Source organism: Babylonia areolata, chromosome 1 (assembly GCF_041734735.1).
Source record: "Babylonia areolata isolate BAREFJ2019XMU chromosome 1, ASM4173473v1, whole genome shotgun sequence".
Taxonomy (NCBI): Eukaryota; Metazoa; Mollusca; class Gastropoda; order Neogastropoda; family Buccinidae; genus Babylonia; species Babylonia areolata.
Window position 1 is genome coordinate 77,601,835 of NC_134876.1, and position 20,000 is coordinate 77,621,834.

Below are 20,000 nucleotides of genomic sequence, written 5' to 3' on the forward strand. Positions count from 1 at the left end.
TAGTTCAAAAGGGTAATAGAATATACATAGTGTGCTTGTTAGCATCCAGCCCTTTAGGCAAAGAAAACTGGAATCTGTGTTTCTGCTCCCAAGTATTTAATTAATAGCTCTTTTATCAGATCAGTAAACTGCAAGTATTATATACTGGCAGAATCGTCGCGATTCCATCTGTAAGTCTATTCCATTTATGTTTGCCTACGTTAAACTGATTTAACACAGTTTGTAATTTTCAGCGACGAGCTCGTTAAAACTGACCCTGTTCAGGTGACTTAAATTAAGTTTATAAATTCATCTTAAATAATAAACACTTCATTTTATAATCATTATAAAGTAGGCGTTGAGCTCTTTCTTTTGCAACTTATCCGACGTAAATCGGTTCAGGAATCATTTAGAAATCTGTCACTGAACACCTTTAAACAAACACAGTTGTCATCGGATTTTCCGTGATTAGTGACGATCTGCTTGCAGCACACGTGACGGCCTTTGCGGTCCGCTAAACTTGCATAAACTGGCACAGTGAGGGATGAGTGGTCATTTCATACCTGGTCAGTCATCTGACCAGAGCCTGCTCTCTCTCTCTCTCTTGCTGCGTCGCGGGCAGTGTGTCGTGTGTGTTCTCACAACGGCTAACACCTCGCTACGTATCGCTGCACTGTCTTCTTCTTTTAGTTCTTCTCTTAGTCTTCTCTTCTTAGTTTTCTCTTTTTATGTTCTTATAACTATTGTAAATAAAACAATAGAAAAACCCCATTTGTGACTGGCCTCTATATGTTCCTGGCCTGTGCGTGGGAATTCTCATCTATCCTTTCAATCAATATTTAGTTAAGTCTTTTGTGCCGTACCCTTGAACAACAGGGACGACAGATGAAGAGGGAGGGGAGGGGGGAGGCAAGGCGGTGGACGAGTACAGAGTGAAGAAGATATGGAAGAATGAAAGCGGCAGACAGACTGACAGACAGACACAGAGAGAGACTGACAGATGAGACAAACCATTAATTTAAAGAAACCGAGAGAAGTCAAAGTCAAAAGTCAAAAAGTGTTCTAATTGTCAGGCCTCTGGCCCATAACAACAGGAGTCACAGCAAAATGTAGCATGCAACGTGACTGTGTTCATTTACATATCATTCAGGCATTTTTTCCTCAAAGTTAGTGCTTTACAGACATACATCGAACAGTTTCAAGATTGTTTCAGAATTTTCACTGGCTAAGATGGAAGAAAGTCTGGACAAAGATGGGCTTCTGAAAAGAAACAGAGAGCGAGAGAGAGAGAGAGAGAGAGAGAGAGAGAGAGAGAGAGAGAGAGCGAGAGAGAGAGAGAGAGAGAGAGAGAGAGAGAGAGATTTTTGACCCGTTACTGTCATTAGCTTAACAGCCCATGTGACAAGAGAGAAAGAGAGAGAGACAGATAGAGAGAGAAGAACAGACAGACAGACAGATAGACAGAGTATGCGCCAGTATGTTTCGCTTCGATCGGATGATCAGTTTATGCTTGATTGTGGGCAAGTTGTGAGCAGCATGAAGATATTGGTGCTGCGCAAGCAAAATCATGTTTATGTGAACTTGTTGCGCTTTTGTCACATCAATGCAGGCCAGTATACAGCTCTGTATTATTTTCCCTGCAGCGAGTTCTTGAGTCTTCTTGCCAGAACTAATCCTTATATTTTCGTCAGTTCTTTGTTAACATTGAAATACCAAAGACTGACCCACATCGTCCACAATAAACCTGTGTACGTTCTTAATAGTGTTGGTAAAATACTCTGTAGCGGTCTTTAATATAAATACAATTTCGTTTTCAGAAGTGGAATCAAAAGTGTTTAGTACTATTGCCATTTCCTTATTTGCCATTTTAGGACAATGCAGTTTAGTTGGAATTAAAAAAATTAATGTGATGCACTTGAATGGGTTTATAATCATTTAAGCAATATAGATAACCAGTGCATTTGTCACTGATTAAAAAAAGACATACAATATAGAATGCTAATGCATATACAGTGGTTTAACATTTATACACATTTTTAGAAGATATCGAAATAAGAATCAAAATAATCAGAGTAAGTGATAGTTGTCATACAATTGAATGAAAAGGATACTTTAGACATTCGCTTTATTCGGTGGTAATTATTTCTTGATTGCTATGTAAAATAGTTAATCAGAATGAGCAGTAATAAGTTAAACGTATATGGTAACCAGTAGTATTTCAGTAGTTCGCCGACGAAGACTGTGTTGTTCGTCAATAGGGTTTGTTCGTTGCATTCCTTCTCTGTATAAGCCCAGTTCCTCTTTCATTTCGCCTCCACTTTCCTCGTTTCCTTTTCAACATTCCAATATTCCTTCACTTACATCCCCTCCGTAAAGGTCGGTGAATAATACTTGAAGTCCGGTCTGTTGTGGCAATCGAACTTCCCTGCTAGCTACACATGCACGCATGCACGCACGCACGCACGTGCACACACACACACACACACACACACACACACACACACAAACACACACACACACACACACACGCACACACACACATATACACAAATATACACACACACGCACACACACACACACACATACACACACACAACACGCGCGCGCACACATACACACACACACACACACACTCTCTCTCTCTCTCTCTCTCTTTCTCTCTCTGTGTGTAAAACGTTTTATTTTTAAAGCTAATTTTCTGCCATAATTAACCCGTTGCCTGTAAACATATGATTCTCTGTCGTTGCGTGAACTCTACTGTATCCAAAATAAAACGACAATCTCTTTCCCAGAGAAAGCGGAAGCGTAGTTTTGCATTGAAGTCACGCTTGTATGGCAGATCCGTATGTCGCCCATAAACATGACATGAGAGAGATAAACATGAACTAGTATTGGGCGTTAACAAAGATCCTGCTCATGGTCAACACTTCAGACAGAGGCTTTCGTGTACCATGCAAGATGCAAGTGAAGATTCACCCAGTCTGTTCTTTGTTCGCCTGACGTCAAAGCGAGCTGCCCGGGTGGACTGAGTACCCGACTAGGAAGCGGGTGTACCGAGCTCATTTTCCTCACGGACTGACGTGTTTATTCCTACCCTGCTCCACGTGACTTACAGTGATGGTCTGGAGGCTACTCTTTCGGAAAGGACCGTCGATAAAACGAGTGGCCCTGTGAGCAGCGTTAATTTGATTTACATGGCACATGGCGCATGTTAAAGACATTACAACGACAAGGAAAGGTTCCCTGACAAGAATCTGTTCTCTCTCTCTCTTTCTGTCACACACACGCACACACACACGCACGCACGCACACACGCACACACACATACACAAACGTGCACGCACGCACGCACGCACACACACACACACACACACACACACACACACACACACACAATCAATTTCGTAGGTAAACAAACATAAGTGCAGGCATGAAAAAAAAAAGAAAAAAAAAACGAAAGAAAAGAGCAAGGCTGCATTGCTGTGACTCCCATATCTTGGGGAAAATGCAGCTAAAATTTCTTCTGACAGATAAAATCTTTTGTGATTAAAAGATAACACTGCATAAAACAACACCAGTCGGTTCCCCCCCAACCCTCCTCCCCGTCAATGCTGACATGGCAGGCACTGGGAATTAAGAGCCCTGTTGATTCAGCATGAACACTTCTCAAGGCCGTTCAGGCTTTTGTGTTTTCAGTTCGTGTGCACGTCATGTTGACAGATAAACAAGGGGAAAAGAGAAATGGGGATGAATTTACATGGACGCCGGGAAAAAGAAAAAAAAAAAAGGAAAAGAAAAAGAAAAAAGAAAAAAAGGATACCAGGACAAGAGGTGAAGATGTGCAAATCGCTCAATTTTTAATCCAAAGACGGTAAAACAATAGTGCCACAATTGAAATGATCGAGTATTCACGGCTGTGAGTTTGCCTGGTATTGACTGGAATCATTTGAAGAGAGAGAGAGAGAGAGGAGGGTGGGGGGAGAGGGGAGAGAGAGAGAGAGGGAGAGAGAGAGGGGAGAGAGAGAGATGGAGAGATGGGGGGGGAGGGGGGGGGGGTCGTGGCATGCAGTGGAAGAAAACGAAGATAGCACTTGACAGTGTCAAAGCCAACATGCTTGCCAACATTGAAAAAATTCGCTAGAAATTTATACACTTGAAACTGACATTGTCTTGGCAAAAAAACAAGAAAACCCACTACCATCAGAGAACCGATGCTTCATGAATTCACCTTTTTTTTCGGTATTTTTACATTCGACTTGTTTTCATTAATTGGTCGATGGATTCGTTGAATGGCTGATCGATTGACTAACTGATTAGTTGCTTGATTTATTAAATGACTGATTAAATACAATTAACTCGACCGTTGATGAATCAACTGAATGGCTAATTGAACGAATGATTGATTAATTGCTTGATTGATTAACTGATCGATCTAATGGAAAATGACTTGACTGGAGTGGTAATGAGTTCGACATAAACGTCTAAACGCTGGTGAGTGAACGTATAGATAAAACCCCGTTGGTTCAGTCGGCAGCAACGTGGGAAACGCAGAAGAGTGAAAGTGAATTTCGAAATCCCCCACAATGGGAAAAACTTGAACAGAAAAATGCCTTTCCAAAACACCCGCTGCCTCTTTCCCTTTACTAAGAGTCAGCGGCAGTGGGAGGGCGAGAGAAGGGCGTGTAGCCCCTGGATCTCATGGCCTGAACCTCACGACAAACTCAATTATCTCCCTGTCTGGAGTTAATCCCCCTACACTTGCATGACCGCCCCTGCACTGCCTTGCCTAAGCCGTCGCCAGGGGGCGTCCACATCCGTCGATTGCCACGATCGCGTGCCCCCCGAGTGACGCACTTTGACGCTCGGGCACCGGGGTCAGACAGGAAGGGGAGGAAAGGCCTGACTCAGCAAGGGGCACCAGGCCGCAGTAAGCAGACGGAGAAATCTTGTCCATGTTCTTCTATTTCCGGCGACACAGTGCATTAATTCGTGTCACCGTGACCTTTACTGAATCTTCTTCGTGCCCTGTGGCACAGAAGGACGCCGCCGGAGACCTTAGCAGCTGTCTGTCTTGTGCTGTCTTAGTTAGCAACCCCCCCCCCACCCCCACCCCCGCCCGTCGCCCGCCACCAACCCCCTCAGTAAAGACAAGTTCTTCGGTATTGGTTTGAGAGTCGGTGAGGCGATTGGAGGGAAGGCTGATATCGTCAACAAAGTCCAGATCATCAAGCATGCTTGAAAGCGTCCATGTTCTTTGTCGTTCGCCTGACTGCACAACATGATCCATTCAACACAAAGGGAGAAATTAAGTTGCATACCATGCATCCTAGTATTACTTCAGCCTAAAAGCTAACTGGATTTTCCCTCGGGGTTTCAAATATAACTGGTTGCTAAAAGTCGGTTTATAAGAGTCTATCAATGCTGACAATCTTACCGGGAAAGCAACTATCAAAGGTCTTTTCAAATTCAATGAAAGTGACATCGACTGATTCGTTGATTTGCTCAAGGATTTGTCACAGGGTAAAGATGTCACCGCTGCATGATTCCCCTTTGCCTGATCCAGTTTGTTCTTTTCACATTTGGTTTTCAAGGGCAGCTGTTCGGCGTGCTTATATGGTCTCATTGAAAGCTTTGCTCGTCATCGAGAGCTGTGTTACTCCTCTCCAGTTGTTTCAGTCTGTGAAGTGTCTTTCTTTGGCAATTTCTCAATCAGGCCTACCATCCAAGTCCTCAAAATTATCTGTTTCCCATATATGTTGAAAAATCTGTGTCAGAAGTCTTGGTTCCTCATTTTCTTCTGCTTTCAGCTCTGCACTGACCCATAATCTCCTGTTGTTTTATCACTGTCCATGACTTTGACGGCATCCTGAACGTTCTCGACTGAGGTAGGATCCCCGTTAATCAGTACTCATATGACGGGCGCAATAGCTGAGTGGTTAAAGCGTGGGACTTTCAATCTGAGGGTCCTGGGTTCGAATCTCGGTAACGGCGCCTGGTGGGGAAAGGGTGGAGATTTTTCCGATCTCCCAGGTCAACATATGTGCAGACCTGCTTGTGCCTGAACCCCATTCGTGTGTATACGCAAGCAGAAGATCAAATACGCATGTTAAAGATCCTGTTATCCATGTCAGCATTCAGTGGGTAATGGAAACAAGAACATTCCCAGCATGCACACCCCCGAAAACGGAGTATGACTGCCTACATTGCGTGGTCAAAACGGTCATACACGTAAAAGCCCGACCGTGTTCATACGAGTGAACGTGGGAGTTGCAGCCCACAAACGAAAAAGAAGAAGTGCCCATATCTTGCTCTTCCTCTTTCATGTTTCCAATTTCGTTGGGTTCTAGTCGATTCAGACTGAGCTGAAAATGTTCCTTCCATCTACTTCAGGATCTCTGTATATTCGACATCATGTTCACTGTTTCATCTTTCACTGTATAGTCATTGTAGGTGTATCTCTGCAGTTTGGGCTGTTGTAATTCTTTTCATTCTTTTCAGATCTTGCTTATTTTGCTGGCTGTTCTGTTTCGTCTGTGAGACCTTCAATGTAAACCTTGTCATTTTTGGCCATCTCCTTCGCTTCTTAGACCTAATCGGAGTATTTAGTCTTCAAGCGTATTCAGCCTCTTTTTTTCAGTCCAGTTTCCGGCTGGTCTTCTCTCCTGTTTGGAATCTTATTCCATGTCCTTTTTCATTCAGTCTTCTTTACTGTTCTTTATGAAGTCGGTGGAACTTTCTGCTATTTCTCTGATGTCCTCAGTGAAGTTGATAAGACTTGAATCTTTATGTTCTTCAAGAGTTTTGAAACGATTTCTAAGTTCCATCTCAGTGGTCTTCCTTATTTCGTTATCTTCTTATTATGAACCAATAAAAGATAGACAAATTGGATCAGATCGACAAAGTAACAAAAGCAAATTGAAAGACTCTCTCTCTCCCTCTGTGTCGTCTTCAGTTTAACGTCTTTCCACTTGAAGTGATATTAGACACAAAAAAACACACCAAAAAAAACAAAAAACAAAAAACCTGGGGGTACGGGTTGTGGGAGAGGGTGTGGGGGGTAAAAGTGTGTGTATGTGTGGAGGGTGAATAGGGAGAGACAACACTAGGGAAAATGGAAATGTTATAAACGCCAACATCAAACAACTTTTACAAATGTCCTATTGGACAACGCAGCAAACCTTCTGCAACAACAAATAACATACTGGAATTGTTAATAACACATTCAAAAGAACTTTTGGTGAAGTCTGGCAAAAAACATTTTAGATTCATCTCCCTCTGTGTGTGTGTGTGTGTGTGTGTGTGTGTGTGTGTGTGTGTGTGTGTGTGTGTGTGTGTGTGTGTGTGTGTGTGTGTGTGTGTGTGTGTGTACACGGACAGACGGACGGACGGACAGACAGACAAACGTACACAGACAGACCGCCAGGCAGTCAGACAAAGAGACGAGAGAAGAGCTAGACAAGAAGAGGATGGGTGGGTTCGAACTCATTCACCTCTGTCTGAAAGACAACACTATCACCCCGACCATCTCAGTAAGAGAAAAGAAAAGAAAGCACCAAGATTCCCGGAAGGGGGCGTTCCAATTCCTGGAGCCAATTGAAAGAAAATCTCATACCACAATTATCTGCGCCCATCTTGCGGAGCGTGTCAAAATACGCTAAGAGTTCTCGCCCCTGATTGCCGCCGAGTGGAAAATTAAGTTAACTTTGGATCACGGAGGTGTGCTTAAGGGGAGGAGAAGAAATAGGATGGGAGAAGAGAAGGGAGGGGAGGGGGGATGAGGGAGGGGGCCAAGGGAGATAAGGAAGAAAAAGAAAAGGGTGGTGGTGGGGAAATGACCAGTGCTTTTCAACCTGTTGGTCTTTTCTTGTGTTTCTTTTTTCTGTGCTTTTTTCTTTGACGATTTCTTTCTGTTTTTCTTTTTTTGTGTTTTTTTCTTCTTTCATTCATTTGTTTCTTTCTCTCCTTTTATGTAAGTCTTCTCGCGGAAATGAAAGCACGTTCTTATATTCATTTCGATTTTTTCTTTGGCAAGTATTGGAGCTATTGTATTGTTCTTCACCTGTCTCGTGTGTCTATCTGTCTAAAAAAAAAAAAATTTAAAAAAAAGTCTGAGGACGATGTCAATACCTATCTGCATTATCATTTCCGATGGAATTGTTCATGCCCGGATTGACAGGTGTACAAAAAAAGAAAGAAAAAAAAGTTAAAACAACAACAACATAAAACAAAAAAACAACACCAACAACAAAACAACAACAACAAACAAAAACCATGGTTGGAAATATTTCAGCACGGCATGTTGGATACAAGATCCAATGTAAATTCTTATTAGGATGACCGAAAACTATTATTTGAATTGTGAGAAATCCGTTACTCCTCGAAAATAGTACTGCGTGTTGTAATAATAATAATAACAATAATTATAAATATCATTATCAACATTGTTTTTGTTATTACCATTATCCCGATAACACTTCATCATGGATGTAAACAAGAGCAGGTGAATAACTCTTGCGTAATCATAGAAATACTTTAAAAAGATACATTTGAAAATACTACTACTACTACTGCTGCTGCTGCTACTACTTCTATTACTACTAAGACGCCGCCGACGACTACTACTACGACTACTGACATGGAGAAATCTGTTGTGACAAAAAGAGGAATACAATACAATACAATGCAGTACTATACCATACAATACTACTACTGTTGCGCTTTTGCTGTTGCTGCTGCTACTACTACTACTGCTACTGCTGCTGCTACTACTACTACTGCTGCTGCTGCTGCTGCTACTACTCCTACTACTACTGCTGCTGCTACTCCTTGTACAGAAAGAGATTAGAAATAAAGAGAGAAAAGAAGGTGCAGATAAACAACTCTTCCATGCTTGCTGTCAAAGAAAAGACTTTTCAAAGATTGAAGAGAAGACAAGAAAGTTTAGGACGATCATGAAAGAGAGAAGGAGGAAAAGAAAGGAGGAAGAAGAAGAAGAAGAAGAAGAAGAAGAAGAGAGAAAAGGAGATGAGCGAATTATACTAAAGCGAAGTTCAAAGTTAAATTCAGTTTACCATCGCTTGAAACGCCGAGCCGATCGCAGTGGCCATTCCAGGGCTGAAAATAATATCCAAAGTTTTGTTTGCTGGGTTTGTTTTTTTTTCTTTGGGCAAGATACACTCTAGGATCTGCAACTTCAATCGTACCTTTGTTCCAGTACTGCCATCGTAGTCAGTGCAGACACTTATCACCAAGCAGTTTAAGTCCATAAGCGCTTTTTGTGTGGCTCGGACTCTCATCCACAGAAGAACGTGCTCACGATGTAACAATAGATATTCAGATTTAATAACTTTGTGCTAAATACACGAAACATATTTGTGATGACCTGCCCTTTTTTTTTCTTCAACACGAACATATGTCCAGGATCGACAACAGAATTTTTTTTTTTTTTTTTTTTACATGACACTGTTTGAAATTTCAAGTTATTATTTTTTTAGATTGTCAGTGCCGGACGATGGGCATCATCAATCTGTTTATAACCATATTCATCAACTCCACATCAGATATTACACACACACACACACACACACACACACACACACACACACACACACACACACACATGATGATAATGATAATGATAATATACCAAAAAGCTGTTGTCTTGTACCAGTCATCTTTCTTTGATAGTAGTAATAGTAATAGCAATCACAAAACGATAATAGTAATAATGATAATAATGGTGATGATAATAATGATATGGTAATAAATAATGATAATAATACCATCGTTGTCATCATCACCATCCTCATTATTACTATTGCTGTTATTATTATCACTATCATCAATTATCAATATCAATACCACAAACTGTTGTTTCGCATCAGTCGTCTTTATTGTTTTGTTGTTGTTGTTTTTTTCCACCCAGTGGACGTAAGCATCATATTTGAAGAGGGAAGGATGGGAATATGTAGCTGGGTGACGGAGGTTGGGGAGGGGGTGGGGGTGGGGTGGGGGGGGGGGGGGCGGTGAAGAATCTCACCGCCGGAACCTGTGTTGTCTCTTCTGCTGTTTTATTTTCAGAAGAAGGAGGAGGCCCAAATGTCTTCCCGTTCCTTCCTTCATGCCCGCTTCTCGCCGCCACTTCAGCACACACACACACACACACACACACACACACACACACACACACACACACACACACACACACACATATATATATATATACAAAAAACTCTAGACTCCAAACTTTGGGGAAAGGGAATGATGTGATAAAAGGCTTTTAACGACACGCGCACTTTTTTTTTTTTTTTTTTTTAATCTTTCACGTTAAAAAAAAAAAAAGTTGAGGGGGCGGGGAGGCGGGTGGGGGTGGGGGGGTGGGGGGGGGGGAATGGGTGGAGGGTGGGAGGGGAGGTTAAGAAAACCTCGCCAAAAGCTTTTTTGAAATATCGATATCAAACGTGCCTTCAAAAAGTACGCAATGCATGCCTAACGGATCGAGCAGAGGGGCGAACGGCGTGGCGATTTTGTGCCAACTTCCCACTTTCACACCCGTTGTTTGGAAACGGTGGCTGCCTAAGCATGCATGCTGCCATCGTTCGTTGGCCACGCTAACACGTATATCACGAGCAGCCCGCGGGGTGTCGCCCTTCACTCCCCGCCACCAATCAACACACTCCTCCGTGTACTCGGTGCACGCGCGCCATTGCACGTGCTCTCCAGCCAAGGCGATGGTCCAGCTCCTCAGGTCCGCCGGCACAGCGCGTGCCTGCTGGTCTGGCACTGAGTGGCAGGGAGAAGGGGCGGAGTCTGCTGGCATCCCGGGCTGTCTGCTTGCTTGTCTTGAACAGGGGGGTGTGTGCGGAAGGGGGAGGAGGACGGTAGGGAGGGTGGCTACTGAAGAGGCTGGAAGAAGGGACTGACTTGAGGGGGCCGGTTTATAGCTGGGAGTCGCTCAGTAGTGCCCCGATTCAGATTTTGAGGTCGGTGGGGGTGTGACAGGATCGAGCTTTTCTGAAGCTGCTGGGTTTGACTGAAGTGCCAATCTGTTTGTCTGCGTGCCACAGGTCACTGGGTGGGTACTGCTGAGTGGTGACGGAACCTTACCCCGGCGAGAGACTTGTTTTGTTGATTGACTGACTTGCATATGAACTACGGCCTGTTTGTGTGAAGGAATGAATAATTGATATTTTAAAACCAGTGCTCGTCACATCAACAAACAAAAAAACAAAACAAAACAAAAAAGGAGAAAAAGTGGGTGTGTTTTTTACTCGGCGACAGACAGTTTTCAAAAGGAGTTGATTTCGTGGGTGTATGCGTGTGTACTACATTTTTGCCACTTAAATAATCAGAAACATAATCGTTGAGGGAAAAAAAAAGTTCGGCGATTTCTTGCTTCAGTTCGTCCTGGAGAACAGTTATCCGGCCGGGAGTTTAAAGTGACTACAAGCGAACACACACACACACACACACACACACACACACACACACACACACACACACACACACAAATAAACAAACAAACAATCACACAAACACACCTAAAACACACACACACACACACGCACACGCGCGGCATTCAGGAACAAAAAGTGGTGAAGATGATCATCAACACAGGCGGTGGCTCGGTCCACCATGACTACACTCCAGAAGGCTCCTCCCCGCTACTCCACCCCCACCACCCCACCCACTACAGCACCAACGATAGCCAGTACCCGTGTCACCCATACCCGGAAGACCCATCTTACCCCGGCCACCCGTACCCCGTGCCGGCGACCCAACACCACCTCCACCCCAGTTCTGCTGGCACGCCAACTACAACAGAGCTGTGTGACACCTGGTCCAGCAATCACCGCTTTTTCGTCAGATCGGAGGTCAGCGCCGCACCGCACAGCTCTCCCACAGCACTGCCTCAGCCCAAAGTCAGCGACGCCGCCTTCTTCCACCAGAATCTCCACGAGGCTTCGGACGTCCAGGGCAACTCTCCTTTCTTCAGCGACCACCACCAGCACCACATTCACCAACACCACCACCCTCCTCCTCAGCATCATCATCAGCAGCAGCACCACCACCACCACAACAACCACCACCCGCCGCATCACCAGCCTCCCAACTCTCACTACTACCCACCAGCGATGACATCGTCCACCTCAGGCTTAGACCCCTCCCCGTTTTGCTCCCAGGAGGGTGGAGGCGGAGGGGACAGCGAGGGCCTGATGGGGGTGGTGATGGCGGGTTCCGGGGGACACGGGGATCGAGCCCAGCAAGGCAGAACGGTGGGCAAGTGCGGAGGCAAGACGAGGATGCCCGACCCCACGCGCATCGGGGCGACAGAGCGTGAACGCACGCGCATGCACATGCTGAACGATGCGTTTGATGAGCTGCGACAGGTAAGATCCCTTTTCCGGCTGTTTTAGAGGCTTAGCTGCCTTCTCGGGTCGGGTTTCCGCTCGTACCAGGCTCCGTTTCCATTGACCGCTGTTCTGTCTGTCTTTTTGTGTACACCTCTCTCTCTCTCTCTGTTTCCACCTCTAACAACTGGAAAAGAAAAAGTGACTACTGTTTGGACTTGATCAACTGTCTTTTAATTGAGATTTTGAAAAAAAAAAAAAAGTTTATGTATGGTGATGTGTTTATTTGTTCTCTTTTCGTATGTATTGTTTTGTTGTTGTTGGTATGGTGATGTGTTTATTTGTTCTCTTTTCGTATGTATTGTTTTGTTGTTGTTGTTGTTTTCCTGTTTATTTTTGTTTGCTTTGTTTTGTTTTTCAATTTTGTACTGATGTTTTCGCATATTCATGGACGGCTACAGGCATTACGGCTGTTGTTTTGTTTCTCACTTGCTGACTGCATTCACTTTAGGTATGTACATCATGGCGAATGATTGACTATTATCTCAAGCCCACCCCCCACCCCCCACCTCCACTCACTCCTCTCCCTTTCTCTCTATCTCATTTGTTTATGATGGAGATACAGTACCGGCTTGTTAGATGTCTGTCTGTGCGAGTAGAGAAGTGTTATTGTTCATGTTTCTTCATGCATGGCAACTACTTAATTTATATTTACGCAATTGTTGGGATACCTCACTGCCTCTCTCTCTCTCTCTCTCTCTCTCTCTCTCCCCTCTCTCTCTCCCTCTCTCTCTCCTCTCTCTCCCCTCTCTCTCCCCCTCTCTCTCTCCCCTTCTCTCTCTGTGCCCCCAACAACTCCCCCTCACTTACTTTGTTTCAGTTATCACAACATGAACTGGATTGTTGGTTATCTAAGCAAACGAATAGTTAGTTATTTTCGCCCCCAATCTACCGAGTACAGACATACGTTTCTACGATTATTAGCAGTAATTTGGAAGGGGCCTGGCGCTATGTTAATCTCTTCTAATCTGGAGTTGAAAAGCATATGACGCATATGTGGCGATGATGATGACGATGATAATGATGATTATAGCATAACAACAACACTGATAATGATAATGATTATCATTATAATAATAATGATGATGATGATAACAATTATAATGATGACGACAACACCAACAAAAAAACAGTAACAACAATAATAATGATGATAAGAAGAAGAAGAAGAAGAAGAAGAAGAAGAAGAAGAAGAAGAATAGTAAAGTCAACCTCAGTAGTAAGATGACCCAAATCCCGGTTTGAATCGCACAAGAACAGAATAGATTGTTTCATCCTTTTTGTTTTGTTTTTGCTTTCGGTTTTGTTTTGTTGTTTATTTTTGTTTTGTTTTGTTTTTTTGAGGGGGGGGGGGGGGGGTATGTGTGTGGGGGTGATGTTGTTGTTGTTGTTTTTTTGTGTGTGTTTTTTTTTCCACCCCTAGCCCTGACCCCCAAACCCTCATTTGACCATCCGTGGAGCGGAACCAATAAGTGACACTCCTGTGGATAAGACAAAAATAACCGCATTTCCCGTATGCATCTTGCACTTAATTAATGAATCCCTTAATGAACGTAAGGGTTCTCGGCTCATTAACAAAAATAGCTGACTCCCGGCAAATTATATACTAAAATTCATTCTGGGAAGAAAAAAAATCATTTACAAACGAATAGAAAAAAACAAACAAACAAACAAAAATATTGTTATAGTCCCAATGCGGATGAGCGGAAAGATGATAGCGACGCATTCTGCCTGGAAAGAACAGCTTATTTTTATCAGAGGGATCTGTTGTGACCAGATTATGACATGTATAAAAGCTACACGGATTTCTAGTATGTTGGGGATCCGTGGATAATCGAGCACATCTTTACCACAATAGTAGTCTCAGAGTCCCAAAATAAAAGGGAAATAACCAAAGGAAGTACGCGCATACGCACGCAGAACACACACACACACACACACACACACACACACACACACACACACACACACACACACACACACACACACAGAAAGAGTGAGAGAGAAAGAGAAAGAGAGACAAACACACACACACACACACACACACACACACACACACACACACACACACACACACACACACAAATACGTGCACACGCGCGCTGACAGTGCACACCTACATTGTCCCTTTGCTTTGCTTTTAAACAGGAGAAGCAGCACATCACATGTAACAACGATGAAGATGACGATAATGATAATAGTAGTAATAGTAACAATCATAGCAACAAAAAAACAACAACAACAACGACAAAACAACAACAGTGACGATGATGATGATACTACTACTACTACTACTACAACAACTACTACTACTACTACTACTACTAGTTGTTTTTGTGGCTTCACATACTTGGAACAATAATTTCCGCACCACTGTTATTGTAGTGTTTATTTGTTTGTTCATTTTCTGCACTTACGTTATTCAAGTGTGTTAATTCAACTCGGACCTTCCTGAACGAAAACTGATAATAATAATAATAATAATAATGTACATTTATATAGCGCCCTTTCTCACTAAGAGCTCAGGGCGCTTTACATGAAAGAAAAATATTAGAAGTAACATAAAACATTCATGACCACTCTTTCTAACCCCCCCCCCCCCCGCCCCCCCCCGCCCCACCCCACTCACACTCTCCCTTTCCCACTCTACATACATCCAAAGTGAGCTGACATGGGTGGTGTTGGAGAAAAGGAAGCTGAGAGTACTTATAGACAGGTTTTTAAAAAGATGAATCTTTTGTGATGAGCGAAAAGCAGAAATAGAATAGATAAATATTCATCCCCATCAACTCTCGTTTATCTAGGTTTTTGTTGTTTGGTTGGTTGGTTGGTTGGTTAGTTGGTTTTCTTTACTTTTTCTTGTTCTTCACATACGCCGGATTTCAAATAGAGCTCAGAAACTCGCCTTATACACTCGGTCACGAAGGCCAGCATGCATTTACTAGTATCTCTCAAGGACTGACTGCTTTAGGGTTTGAGAGAAGGGGGTGGGGGGGGGGGGTTGAAATGACGGGTCCTCAGTTGCGTAAAGTGAACCCTCCCTCCCTCTCTCCCTTTACCTTTTCCTCATCCGAAAGTCAGGTACCCAGACCATCATTCAACATCTGTCGGGGCAGATGGGGGAAGGAGGCGCTGTGGTGGCTGGTAACCCCTCCCCGCCCCCCTCGACACCCCCACCCGAAAAAAAAAAAAAAAAAATCTAGGGCAGGGTTGCAATAGGCGATCTTTAGATCACTAAGTTTTGCTTTGAGTTAAGAACGTTCCTAAGTGTGTGGACTTACCGTGGAGTTAGCAGCACTTTTTAACGATAAGCAAACTTAGCTAGCGCTGCTAAGTTCGCTTATGCAACCCAGCCAAAGACTCTTGCTTCCAAGTCAGACTCTCTATCTCTCCTGTGGCCTCTTTTGTCTGTTGTTAGTATTTGTGGTTTCTATTTCAGCACATGAATGTGTTTACAAAGTCACAACTTTTCCAGGGTTGTCACCGAAGACTGTGATATGCATTTTTGCTCCCGCGAACAATGTAAGCTTATCGCGTCTGTTGGCTATCGATTTGTTTCCACCACATAAAGTAGGTGTGTTTACTTACTGCCTATGAATGCCATCACTGAATAAATGAGAATCGCGCAAATACTGCGACGGCGATTTTTTTTTTTTTTTTTTTTTTTGCCTGCAAACGAAATTAACATCAGTAACAGTGAAACTGAAAAACTCCTCTCTCTTCGTGAAACGTGACCACTAACCACTGGGCGAACCCCCTCAGTCGTGATTTGGTCCTCTGGCTAAATCATTACGTGTGGAAAATCGTATCAGATGGAAACAGTATTTCACCATCTTTTAGTTTTCAGTGTACACTGATATATATATATATATATATATATATATATATATATATATATATATATATATATATATATGAGAGGGAGAGCGAGAGATACTAACATCTCAAAAATACGGACGAACACATGTGTGTATTCATATGTATCCCTAAAACAATTTTTGCAAGGAACTTTTTTGGCTGTCATGAGTTCTTTTTCGCGCGGAAGAAAATCCATACCGTAGACGCCTCAGTCATAGAACAAGGCCTCAATCTAATCAACACACACACACACACACACACACACACACACACACACACACACACACACACACACGTCTCGAAGAAATTGATTCTAACCCACAAAGAATTCCATTCCCTTTAACTCAACAAAGACTTCCCCTTTTTTGTTTTTCCAGGTGGTGCCCAAGTCCAACCTGTCCGAACATCAGAAGCTGTCCAAGATCGCCACCCTTCGCCTGGCCATCCACTACATCTCCGCCCTCTCCGCCACCCTCAAGTCCACGGGCGCCACCATCCAGCCGATCAAGACCGCCGCCGGCATCGGAGATAGGCGGGGTCGGCGCCGGGGCCGGGGCGGAAGGAAGCGCAAAAACCCCGACATTTCCGTCGTCGCCTCCTCTTCCACTTCCGGTTTCCGGTCCTCTACCAACGAGCCCGCCCCCAACGTCACGTTCGGTCGACCCGTTTCCGGTGGTTCTTCCGGGCTTTCCCGAGAGGAGCGGAGTGGTGGTGGTTCCGATCAGGTCATGGGTTCAGGACGTTGTTACACCCCTCTCAAAGCCGGCTATCCCCATCTTCACGGCGTCGGCGGCGGCGTTTCTACGACGATGGGGGCCATGAGTTCTGAGGGGTTCTCTTCCGGCCTGAACGGGTCTGTGGAGGGTCAGGGATCCAGTGTGGCCAGCGGCTACCAGTCTGCCCTGGCGGGCAAGTTTTACCAGGTGACCAGCCAGGGCTCCCTGTCTCCCAGCTCTCTACAAGGCAGCTACTCGTCCAGTTCAGGGGAGGAGAGGTGCTCGCCTGTGGGGTACTCTGGTGGGGAGGGGGCGGGACCCGGGTCTGGTAGCCCCCTCTCCCCTGCGGCGGGGCCCGCATTGAGGGACGGTGAGGGGGGCGCGGTCCTTCTTCTTCCCGGACCAGTTCCGCGTGGCTGGACATCACATGACCACCACCTCCTTCTGCGTTCTGTGATAGTTCCACTTGAGGCTGTGTGTGACTCTCTCTCTCTCTCTCTCTCTCTGTGTGTGTGTGTGTGTGTGTGTGTGTGTGTGTGTGTGAGATTCTATCTGTCTGTCTGTCTGTCTGTCTGTCTCTGTCCCTGCCTTTGTCTCTGTGTCTCTGTCTGTCCGCGCGCGCGCGTGTGTGTGTCTCTTTGTCTTTGTCTGTCTGTCTCTCTTTCTCTCTCGTTTTTTTTCTCTTTTCTTTTTTTCTTCTTATCACATAGCTGCGAGGGTTTTCTCTTTGTGAGGTCAGGCAGGTTGTATCGGAATGTTCATCAAGCCTGACACACGACAAAGGCCCCGTGACATGAAGCGAGACAGACGCAGTGCGTTTGGCCGTTGTGTTTTTGGTTGGTGTGGGTCCTTTGCCGGGATCAACTTGAAACCATTCGTGTGGCGTAATGATTTCTTTGTTGGAGCTCCTGTATTTCCTCCTGTCTGCCCTTTTGTATATCTTTCTTTAACTTACCATACCGCCCCCCCCCCCCTTCCCTCTTTTTCCACAATAAGATATTTGTTACATAGTCATAGTATTCGCATTGTGCAACACCCTGGTCGTTTGATATCTTTCGAAACGGTATGACTCAAATTTTATTTTGATTTCCCCCCCCTTTTTTTGTGTTCGTGGGCAACATATCCCAGATTCACTCGTGTGTACGAGTGGGATTCTACGTGTATGACCATTTTTACCCCGCCATGTGGACAGCCATATTCCGTTTTCGAGGCTGTGCATGCTGGGTGTGTTCTTGTTTCCATAACCTACCGAACGCGAACGCTGACATGGATTTCAGGATCTTTAACGTAGTATTTGATCATCTGCACGTGCATACACACGAAGGGAGTTCAGGCACTAGCAGGTCTGCACATACTGACCCGGGAGATCTGAAAAAAAAAAATCTCCACCCTGAACCCACCAGGTGCGCCTAGACTGGGAACTGAACCCAGAATCTCGTGTGAGAATCCAGCGGTCTAACCATTCGACTACATCACCCGACATGACTCAGATGACTGAGGATTGAAAACTGAAATAAAAGACAGTGCGTCGATGTTACTTTGCGTCTTGCAGAAAGTACCGCTGTTTGTTCGATAAAGAATGTTGATGTTTCTATTTTTGTCATTGTACAGATTTCAAAATATACCTTGCTTTTGTGTACAGAAATTGGAAGTTTTATTCGGGGAAAAAAATCTGACTTACTTTCTATGCAACGACAGACATATCATATTAAAGAGATGTAACGAAGCTTCCTGAATCATTAGCAGGACGTCAAAATGGGGTTATGGTTTTACCCACAGTATATTTTTTATTTTTTGTTTTTCACTTCACGTGTCAACGAATTACTTCGTAATTTCGGTCGTGGTTTTGTTACTGTTATCATGATTTTGTTCGGATTTTTATTTCTGTGATTAGGAATTAAAGTAAGAGAGAGAGAGAGAGAGAGAGAGAGAGAGAGAGAGAGAGAGAGAGAGAGAGGAGCGTGCATGCGAGAGCGCGTGTGCAATACGTGTATGTGCGCTTTCATCGTTTTTTTTCTTTCGTTTTTTATTGAATTTTTTTTTTAAATGAAATGGTTTTTCAGTTATGACTGAGGGGTGGCGATGGAGAAATAGCGAGTGCCCAATGTACTAAATATTGAGAGGAAAGTTGAGATATGTAGAATATGTATATTTTCAATAAATCGATTTTTAATGCATGTTGATTTGTATACATCTCTACGTCACTTTCGTATACGTGACCTGTTCCTCCGATTTGTATCAAAGAAGTATCTAATATGATTCCTGCATCTTCTCCCACGATTTCATACAGGTGTGTATATAATGTGCCTTATTCTACTCAGGCGATGTGAATAACTGATTTCAATGCTCTTCACTGTTGTTTATTATACTCAGTGTCTGTTACTTTTCTTATGGAGCTTTGAATCGAATAGCTTGCTCACGGTCCTTTAGCTATCAAAGAACAAGCAATAGATTTCATTGTCTGTGCACATATTTACACATACATTATGTGGCTGTACACATTGTCATTTTCGTTTTGTGGCTTCGGAAAGAATGGAAGGAAAACTTTGTGTCTCTTGCCACAACACCGAGTGGCATTTGAAAATATTGGAATGGGATTTATTGTATTCATTGCCAAAAGATGAAGTGGTTTTGACCTTAATGGATGGAACGGAATAAATTCATACATTCATCTATTTTCATGAATTTCAAATCTTTGTTGATTCTTTTTTAACCCTCTGCAGCTCGACCCGTCTTTGGCTTGAGTGATGTCACAGCTCAGCGATTCCCGTCTATCTATCTATCTATCTATCTATCTATCTGTCTATCTGTCTGTCTGTCTGTCTGTCCGTCTATATGTCTGTCTGTCTGCCTAACTATCTGTCTACTTATCTTTATATATCTATCTGTCTGTCTATCTTTCCATCTATCTATATATCTGTCTGCTTGTCTGCCTGCCTGCCTCTGTGTGTGTGTGTGTGTGTGTGTGTGTGTGTGTGCGTGTGTGTGTGTGTGTGTGTGTGTGTGTGTGTCTGTGTCTGTGTCTGCGTCTGTGTGT

At 43.9% G+C, this 20,000-nt stretch overlaps 1 protein-coding gene and 1 long non-coding RNA gene across 2 annotated transcripts in view; one reads left to right on the forward strand and one right to left on the reverse strand.

Moving 5' to 3' along the window:
• LOC143293648 (uncharacterized) overlaps nucleotides 1-20,000 on the reverse strand; it is a 64,207-nt gene that overhangs the window by 16,976 nt on the left and 27,231 nt on the right. The window lies entirely within an intron of this gene.
• LOC143290464 (uncharacterized) overlaps nucleotides 10,951-20,000 on the forward strand; it is a 27,939-nt gene continuing 18,889 nt past the window's right edge. Inside the window, exons 1-2 of the mRNA XM_076599925.1 lie at nucleotides 10,951-12,368; nucleotides 16,625-17,469. Coding sequence (XP_076456040.1) covers nucleotides 11,580-12,368; nucleotides 16,625-17,469 — 1,634 coding nt within the window. The 5' untranslated portion in view covers nucleotides 10,951-11,579. The remainder of the gene's footprint in view (nucleotides 12,369-16,624; nucleotides 17,470-20,000) is intronic.